This window comes from Protobothrops mucrosquamatus, unplaced genomic scaffold (assembly GCF_001527695.2).
Source record: "Protobothrops mucrosquamatus isolate PMUCROS unplaced genomic scaffold, P.Mucros_1.0 scaffold458, whole genome shotgun sequence".
Taxonomy (NCBI): Eukaryota; Metazoa; Chordata; class Lepidosauria; order Squamata; family Viperidae; genus Protobothrops; species Protobothrops mucrosquamatus.
Genome location: NW_015386780.1, coordinates 266,643 through 276,905, shown reverse-complemented (window position 1 = coordinate 276,905; position 10,263 = coordinate 266,643). Strand labels below are relative to the sequence as shown.

The window sequence follows — 10,263 nt, the reverse complement described above, 5'->3', positions numbered from 1 at the left end:
ATGTGGGTTCGCTGGTGACAACATATGAAACTTGGCAATATTTCTTAACAGTACTAATCAATCTCATATTTAATTTCCATCATAATATTCAGGAGTCAGAGGTCAACAGTGCAGAACCTCTTTCCAGATTTTAAAACATTAGCTTCCCTAATCCTTATCATCATCTTATTATTATCCCCTTTACTTTTTTTAGCCTAAACCCATGAGCTACAGTCTAATTTATTTAGGTCATATCCTCCGCAAATGCTGTCCAGGCCAATCCATTTTCTTCCCGGGAAGCAAACAGCTGCATCAAATTTCGGACTGAGAAACGCCTCCATTCCGGACTTAAAACGACTGAATTACTCTCGTAATACAGATAAGCAAATAGGAAGTTCTCCTCTCTTGAAGGAAGAAAGAAGGCGAGCTTGGGGAGAACGAGAGGAAACTACATTTCCCAGAACGCTTTGCCTCGGAGCTTGCTTTTGGATTGGCCACTGCCTGGCCCAATTCGGGCAGGGAAAGTGGCGTGGATAACGGCCGCTAGCAGGTAGACGGGAGGTGTTGAAGGGCGCTGTTGGGAAGCCATGGCATCGCTACGGCTCTTAAGGCTGCACCTGTCTGCGGGGAGCTGCCTCCTCTTCCTCCTTTGTTTCCAGTTCGGGGGAAGCCAAAAGAAGAAGGAGGTAGACCCCTTCACCTGCCCCATCTTTCCTTCTTTCCCGGGAGCACTGATAAGAAAGGGCAATTCTGCCCCCCGCCCTTCCCTCCGCGCTGCTGGCGCCGTTGTTTTATTTTAGTGCATCGCTGCTTGCTTTCTCGTTCCCATTGTGCCATTCTGATTCCTCGCTTTCCTTTGTGCGCGTTTTGTATTTCACGAGCGTCCTTCTGTTCAGAATTGGTTCGCAGCCATTTCACACGTAGCTCCTTTTCTTTCAGCAATCTCGGAGATTGCCGTCTCATGGGGCAAGAAATTTCCCCCGGGGACGTGCATTGGTAGCCATTCTTCTAGGTGCAGAAGTGCAGCGTAAAAGAAACAATGGGTCCTTCAGGCCTGGCCTTCAAGGTGTAAATCAGGTGGAGTGACAGCCTAGCTGAGGGCTTGAACTAATTATCCATCCATAAACTGGAGCTGAGGGACTCAGCACAGAGTCTTATTTTCCAAAACATTACAATAAATCAATAAACAAAGGTTATCTTCTTTGACCCACACTCTGTTCTATCATAACTTCCAAAGTAAATAAGATAAATTATCCTGGGGCCTGGATTTTTCAGGGAAGGACTCTGTTCCTTTGAGCAAGTATTTGGGAATAAGAGAAATGAATTCGAGGTCAAAGATGGTGAGTTTTATATGGGAGAAAAAGGGATCTTTTTTGGATGTTTTTTTCATATTTCTTATTGCATTTTGCTGATATTTTGAAATTTTCTGCAATATTTAAATCCATCTGAAGCTGATTTTTTAAAATAGAATTTGCTAGTCATTGTGCTCTGACAGGTCTTGATTAAAATTAAGGTCTTCTAATATATATAATATATATATTAGAATATTTGCAGATGTAACTCAGATCTAACTACTGAAATACTTCTCTTCTTGCTAACTCATCAAAAACAAAGTAGATGAATCTTAACATGCCTCTACTTAAAAATGGAAATAAAGTGAAAAACAGCCTTGCGTTGGGGTTGAATTAATTATTTATCCATAAGTTAGATCACTATAGACTCAACATGCTATCTTACTTTCTAAATCATTTGAGGATTAAAACATATAAAAGGTTAACTTCTTTGATCACACTCTGTTCCATCATAACTTCTGAAGTAAAGAAAATAAATTATTCAATAGCCTGAATTTTTCGTGTGTGTGTGTGTGTGTGTGTGTGTGTGTGTAAAGAGTCTGTATGTGATAAAGAACTTCCTGAGAAATTAGTCAGAATTACTGTATATCTATTCATTTGATTATTTCTTAACAAACTTTTATAAATCATGAAATTTTTCTTGTGTTTGGAAAATACACCTTCTTTGTTTTAATCTTTAGCTTATGACTGTTTATTTTTATTAGTATATACTATTTCAGAGATGTGCCATATGTCGGGGAAAATGAAGCAGTCCTAATAGTATAAGGTGGATTATTTGGAGGATTCTTTTAAACATGGTAAGGACGAATAGAAATAAAAAATTTGTGAAATAGCAATCAGTAAATCTGAAAAATGTAATAAGATACATAAATCCTATATAATATTCAAACTTTCACCGAACTAAAGTGGAATCATACTAAATAAACAGCAGCCTAGTTACCTGTGACAGTGCAGGTATTCTGGCACCTACTTCTAGTTTGGCTAGAAAGAATAAGAAGAAACAGCAATGAAACTCTTGCTTCTGTCCTTAGGTATTTTCTAAATAGCAAAATATTTGTGTATCAAAGCTGTGACAGCTCCAATATTGCCTCTTGAAGGGTTACAATACTTTTGAGAGTGTAAGTCCACAACATATAAATTCTTCTAGACTCTGGCTACTGCTGGATGGCCAGGTGGAAGCTATGATACTGTGAGTTTTTATTTATCTCCAGTTGATCTGCTAGCTGTTTTTTGGTATTACTAATTTTTAAACTAGAATGAATTATGCTATGAATCACTGCATATCTTTTGATTTTGGCAGGTACAAATCTAGGAAATGAATAATAACAAAGTTATATTATATCAATAAGGCTGATGGGTTTGAAGGAAACAAATGGGTGGTAAGAGAAGATAGCAGGCAGATTATATGAACACATTTCATTTTAGTGGAGAGAAAAATTTCTGCCCTTCTTTACAATCTAGATACCAAACACTGGATCCACGTCTGAGCCCCATAAGCCCAATGGTGGCATTTTAAACCTCTGGTTTCCTGCCTTAATTACGGATTTCCAGTGCAAGATTGTGACTATAAAGGCATATGAGGAAATGTTCTTGTTACTGGAGCTAGAAAAGTATTTGAAAATCTACCATTGCTCCCCCTTTGGCCATTAGTTATGGAGACTTGATTGGCCTTCAAATGCTTTGGAACTTTTCCTGGTTTTGCAGGTGGCTGGGCCAATTTAGTTCCTTAGAGATCATGGGGCAAACGGCATCTGTTTCTGGAATTCTGACATGCCAAATTCTATTTTTTTTTTAATTTGTTGATCTAACCTCCTTTAGTGTCAGGGACGGTGCTTGTTTCCAAATTGCAATGGTAATTTCTCATTGCAAGAGAGGACATTGCATTACAACAAAGTGAGCCCCAACAATGTTTGTTTCTTTCATGTCAAGGAATAGGGTAGTTCTGACATTTTATTCTTTGGACTGAAATAGCAAAGACTGATGAGCTCCTGGTGAGATAATAACAGCTGCCATTCTTTGTCATGAACTTTGACATGACTGTTCTTTATGGAACATTTGTAATAAGAACCTGATTGTTGGAATGTTTTGGCATACTTCTTTTTATCAGTGACAGCAGAATTAGCGGTGATGGAGATAATATTTGGTTCTTTGTGACAATTTTTATTAAATAACTTTCTTGAAAAGGTCCACACATTCCCCGATAGAATATGGTCAAAGAGATATTGTCACAAGTAGATGTGGCTGATAAAGTGAAATGTCTCTATTACCACTTATCAAGCATATACGTTTTGCTTTGAATAATATCTGTGAGTTCCAGGTATCATTAGGAAGGAAGATGTGGATCCTACAACTGCACAATAAAGATTAGTATGTCTTAAAAATCAGTGGTACAAGATACATTTCTATAAATCTTTGTGTATTATATTTTCTTTATTCATATTTTAGATCAATATTCTTCATTTCTTCCAAGCGCTAAAAGTAGTGATAGAAGTAAAAGAAAGGTCTTCAAAATTTAATATTGAAAGAGAAATTTAAAATTGAATTTGCTGCAGTGGAAATTTACTGAGTGGAGAAGCTATGATGGGAAACAGGAAAGGTTAACATAAAGAAAGGATGTAAAGGAAATATGTAGGCAAAAATAGCTGGGTCTTAGAGTGGGAAAGGAAGAAGAAAACATCTGTAATAGAAGATAACTAGCAAAACAGGAAAGAACCTATTTTTCTAAGAGGTCATAAAAAAAAGGGGCCAGAACTCAGGCCACTGAGCATGCGCAGTTAATTGATTAATATTAATTGACACACCTTGCATAAATTATCTCCTAATTTTAATGTACATGTGATGTATGATTTAGTATGTAGCAGGAAATATGTAGGAGGCGGTCGGAAAGAGTGTAAAACCTCATAGTACCTCAGCTAATGGGGAAAGAGGAGGGTTGTGGCGGCTGGGACAAGGGATGTATAAAGAAGGAAATATTTTGGGTTAAAACTTTGAAGAGAACCAAGCTTTGATAGCTTCTCTCCCCGCTTATTGCAATAAATGAAACAAAAGGTCTTCACTGTGTCTTGGCTGGTTATTGATCAGGCGAGCTTGCCTCTGGTCACGAAGGAAAGTAGCCAGGAGCACATAACAGTAGCATATATTACATTGCCTCCTTAGGCTTTATTACTATAAAGATAATCTATTAAATAGATTTTGCTGAGAGAGTTCAGTCACCAATGAGTTTCCATAGTTTGGGTTATACCTGAACTTGCGTTTCTCTGGTCTTACTAGTTAAACTCCACTAGCTCTAGATCAGAGTTTCTCAACCTTGGGAACTTTAAGATCTATGGACTGTAACTCCCAGAATTCTCCAACCAGCTTGTTTAAAATTATCACTGGCAACTCTATGAAGTAAGCCAACAATTCCCAGACTATTGGAATATATTTTGAGTCTGAAGTGTACCTACAAACTGTAAGCCACCATATTGGTTGCACCTGGGAGAAAAGAAATTTTGTGCATTCATGCCAGACTGATAACTATACTGGAAAAGGAAGAAAGATAACATCGGTTGCACCAACTGCAGCAATTTGATATATTTTAGGAGAATGTCTAAAGCAGAAGTCACCAACCTTTCTTGGTTGGTAGACTGGAGGGAAAGGGAAGGGGATGCATTTTATGTACACAAACAGGGCGGGGCTAGCGCTTGCATGATACTCGCTAGCTCTGTCCCGTTCTTGTGCACAGAGCCCTGTTTCTGCGCCCCAAGGCACAATGTTGGCCCATTTTTGCATACCGAGGCATGGCAGCATCCCATTTTCTCACCCTGAGGTGCAGCGGCCCATTTTTGCATGGTGTGGCATTGTCCTGTTTTTGCACCCCGTGGCACGGCGGTGTCCCGTTTTTGCACCCGAAGGCATGGTGTCGGCCCTTTTTGCACCATGCGGTGCAGCGCCCTGTTTTCGTGACCTGCAGCTGCGATGCTAGTGTGAGAGGGTATGTGCGCGCACATGTGCGCATACTGGCCAACCTGTTCTGCAGCCCAATGGCCAGCAGCCCACAGGTTGGGGACCCCTGGTCTAAAGCATTGCCACTACATAGAAAGGGATAAATAGAGGAGAGAGGTAAAATTTCAAGAGGATTAGTGTGATTCCATAATGAGATATGTAGTTTTTATTTCTGAAGGAGACATAGGAAATTTTCTTTTTTAAAAAATTCTGCAGATAGCACTAATCTAGAAAAAATGCATTTCAGATATCAGCAAGGACAGTTTTAATTTTTTTCAGTGAGAAGCAAAGCTATCTTCCATCTTGTCTGCATCACTTTTGCTGATATTTGTTTGTTTATTTATATTATGCAATAAAGAAAATAGTGCTCTCCCCATAAAGTTCATGGAACCCATTTCATGGTGTGCAAAATAACTCTAAAACTCCTGGGTCATCAGTTTTCTTTTAAAATGATAGAGTAAAGCAATCTATTAAATACTGTATGTCAAAAACAATGTTATCCTCAAAGTAATATACGTGAATAAGAAAAGTATGCTTGCTTACACTTTATGCTTCTTAAAATGAAAGTCATGTAAAAAGCCATGAAAGACCTTTTAAATAGTAATTTTGTTAAAAATAAAACTCAAAAGATAAACGAATACAAACTAAACAAAAATAAAAAAATAGAAGGTGCAGAAAAGAAAAAGAAAATAGAACAAAATAGAAAAGAAAGAAAAAAGAAAAAGAAAAGGAATATATACAGAAGTGATTTTCCCCTTTTAATAATTTATCAACCCTTAAAACAGAGGCCCGTGGCCTCTTGGCCGCTGGACTGTGTGAGTAGCTGGGCAGTGCATGTGCGTGTGCGTCTGCTCATCCCCCCCTCATGCCATGGTTGCCGCAAGTTGTGCGGGAGGTGGCAGCGCCACTAGTATCATTGTTGCCATGAATGTTACGTGCGGAATGGCAGTGCCGTGAGCGGCATGTGGGTGGTGGTGCGCCACACACAGGTGGTGGCATTGCCATGGAACTTCTGTAGGCGGTGGCACCACCGCAAGCGGCATGTGGGCCCCAGTGCGATCCTTGGCCCGGGGTGGCAGCGCGATCCTCGTTCAGGGGTGGCGACGTGATCCTTGCACCGGGGTGGCATCACTGTGAGCTGCGACATGATCCTTGCATGGGAGTGGTAGCAGAAATCTCGTGCAGGGGCAGCGACGTGATCCTCGCACCGGGATGGCATTGCTGCGGAGTGGGGCACGAGCCTTGTGCCAGGGTGACATCACTGTAAGTTGCAGCGCGTGCTCCGCGCTGCTAGCATCACTGCGAGCCTGGCAGCACTGGTGCAACAAGCCTTACACAGGTGCCGCCGTCACTGAGAGCCTCACGTGCATGCTCGCAACCCCGTGTACATGGTGCACATACTCGCAGCCTGTTTGTACACTCGTGTGCACATGTGGCTACATTCATGTTTGCACATGCGCCATGTAAGGTGCCTGCCCCTCCCTCTCCCAACAGGTCGCCAATCAAAAAAGGTTGGAGACCCCTGCCTTAAAATATAACTTCTTCCCATATTCCATCTCTTATGTATAACCAAATCCTTAAAAACTTTAACATTTCAGTCCTGATTAGTAAAAGTTCATTAAGGTTTACCAGAGTAGCAACATATCTATTTTAACTTTGATCCAGTGAACCAACTTTATATTCCTTCCTTCTACTTTTAACAGTCTTGATATTTAGTACCTTCAAATATTATTCTAAAACTTGATTTCTTTTCATTTTTTCTTTGTCCCTTCTCACAAAATTCTTCAAAGTTTTAAGAAGCTTTTTTGTAAGGGAAGATTATCCAAGTCACTCTTTTGATTTGTTATTTATATTTTTCTTTTAACTATTAAGACATCAGTCAGTTTATGGCAGGTTTAAAGCTCTGGGAGATGAGGAAATGGCATCTCGCTCAAATCATGATTGGCACCTTCAAAAGGGTTCTGGGTTCACATATCTTCTTTTCTAATCACTTTCAGAAATTGCTCGTTATTTGCGTTTCATCTAGTAGGAACTTTTGGATCAATAAATTTTATAGCACTGGGTGAGTTTCCTTCAATCCTTAATGAAATAGATTTTAAATCTAAGTTTAAGGCTGTTTTTTTCTGGAATAAACAGCAAAACGGTGATTAAAACTTTGATTTTAAAAAGTTACATATGGTCTAAGTTTCCCCATACATTTGAGTTTGGAATTTTATAAGAATCTTTCCATGGGAAAAATACTTTTGTTTTGAATTCTGTAACAAAACCCTGAAAGGATGGGATTTTGTAGGTTGTACACTTGAAGGAACTAGAAATAACTAAAAATTATAGTTAAATAACAAGAGCACTTAAACTTTACATACAAATAGAATGTAGCAAAATATTTCAACATTCAGCATATTGAAGAATCAATTTATAAAGGTGTGCTATGTAAAGAGACTGTTTTAAAAGATGTTAATAGCAATAGCAATAGCACTTAGATTTATACACTGCTTCACAGTACTTTACAGCCCTCTCTAAGTGGTTTACAGAGTCAGCATATTGCCCCCAACAGTCTGGGTCCTCATTTTACCAATCTCAGAAGGATGGAAGGCTGAGTCAACCTTGAGCCGGTGAGAATCGAACTGCTGGCATTCAGCAGAATTAGCAAGCAGTACTGCATTCTAACCACTACTCCACCTCGGCTCTTGAAAGAGGAACACGTTTTAGTGGATAACATTGAGACTGATCTGAAAGCGGATTTAAAAATTAATTTAGAAGAGTTATGTGGGAAAAGACAGTGGATACAAAAGAAGTTGAACCTAATAGAAGACTGAGAGTGCTTTACATTAGTGGCTTAGTGTAGGAAAATAAAGGGAAGGATTTTTTTTTATTTCTTAACCACACATTTAAGCTCCTATTTGTGCTACTTCTATCTTTTAGTATCTAAATGAAATTTGTAAATATTATCTGGCTGACTTTTGTTCGCCTTTCTTTTTGTTTCTAAACTTATTTTATATACAACATTGCATTTAAAGATACCCAGGGCTCACATGAAAGAGAAAGGCATTTTAATGAACATTATTAAAAATGTTAAATAAAGCCACGTGGGGATGTTTTCATGTTTTTATATTATTATTATAATATAGCACATAATATATTGGGGGGGGGGGTTTCATAGTGGTTCAGCGGTTAAAGATGCTAAACTCAGCTGAAAGCTGACAGCCTGGGTTTCAGACTTGAATGCCGTGCAATAGGGTGAACTCCCATTACAGGCCCCAACTCTTGCCCATTTAGCAGTTAGAAAGCATGCAAATGTGAGTAGATAAATAGTTACCACTTTTCTGGGAAGGTAACGGTGTTCCGTGCACCTTTGGTGTTTAATCATGCTGGCCACATGACCACAGAAGGGTCTTCAGACAACAATGGCTCGCTCAGCTCCTGAGCACTGCCCTCCTACAGTCGGATACAACTGGACAGGGGAAACCATTACCTTTATAGAATTTATTATTTTTTTATTCTGGATTCTTAAAGATTAAGGTAATGTATGTAACACTCCCTTTTCCATTTTTTCTTCACAATAACCAGGTGCTGATTTTACTAAAATAATTCTGCGACCTTTCATGGCTGGGGGTAAGCTTAAAACTGAGTAGCAGTTGTCTTAGTCCAGCAATTCTACTGGTATATCCCTGCATACAACTATATTTCCAACAGTTTCAGAAGTGGTGTCTTTAAGAAGAGGATGAACATATTCTCCCTTTCAGAATGAGGGAGAAGTTTGCTTTTTCCATTGGTATTCTGACTATCAAGCATACAGAGCATCACATACATACTGTATAATCTAATTTTCTAGCACTGTGATGCTCTGTATCTTTGACTGCTATACAAAGTGAAAATTTTTACCATGTGAAAATTCTTTGAAAAAAGTAATCTTCCTGTCCATTCTTTTAGGTATAAAGTAGTGTCTGGTCTGCATAATAGCAGCAGAGGGCAATGTAAATATTTAGCAGATGACACATTCATTTTGAGGACTCTATTAACTATTCCATGTTTGGGAAAATAGTGAGGTTGTTAAAACTTTATGAAATGCCAGTATAGTATTTGGGAGCCATAAGGGGAAGCTACTACTACAGAAAAGGCCCACTTACTAATCCTCCCAGATGACATTCCCTGATAGGACTTTCTGCTGGATCTGGAGAGAGGAAGTTCCATAAATAATAGGAGTCACTTGTTCACAGTTTTAATATAAATGCTGTGCCCGAATAAGAGAATAAAATCTTTAAAAGATACTATAGGATAAAACTATGTACCAACTTAACTCTGCAGCAATTGTATTATATTTATTATATTCTCAGTACCAGATCTCACTTAATATGAACTCTAAATTTAAATTGTATAGCAACACCTTTTTCTCAAAATGTTCTTTGGCTACTATCCAGCATAGAATTAAGCATATTGAAGATGATGGAAATATACCTAACTTTGTATTGTAGCTATGTTTCTATAGTTACATATTATTTTTTAACAGGCATCTTTGATCAATATAAAATTGCGATGCAGTTGGAATCAATATGAATTGCTTTGTGTAAAACATGCTGAGGGTTGCAGTTGAAAACTTCTGAAACCAAAGAAATTTGTCTTCAACAGCTTATTACTTTAATTGTCTACAATGTTCAAGCAATAATTAAGTTCTAATTTTCAGAAAAACTATTTACTTTTTCTTTTCATTTTAGGGGGATAGCATGGTAATCTATGCTAGCCAAATATCAGGAAAAGTCACATAACATCTTTTCAAAATAATACATAAAGCATATTTTTTTGTGAATTGCAAAATAGAATTTTGCATGGAACAGCTATATATATATATATATATATGTTTTCTGAGGTTTTCGCGGGTGTTTGTATGTAGGTCTTTAGTTATTCGGGTTTTCTCCCGCGTAGAATTAAAAGTACCTTGGCGACGTTTCGA

At 38.3% G+C, this 10,263-nt stretch overlaps 1 protein-coding gene across 1 annotated transcript in view; it reads left to right on the top strand.

The window, feature by feature from the left end:
• Positions 1-504: 504 nt before the first annotated feature.
• The window catches only part of TUSC3 (tumor suppressor candidate 3), a 136,750-nt gene continuing 126,991 nt past the window's right edge, over positions 505-10,263 (top strand). Inside the window, exon 1 of the mRNA XM_015816489.1 lies at positions 505-665. Within this exon, the coding sequence (XP_015671975.1) occupies positions 567-665 (99 nt within the window). The 5' untranslated portion in view covers positions 505-566. The remainder of the gene's footprint in view (positions 666-10,263) is intronic.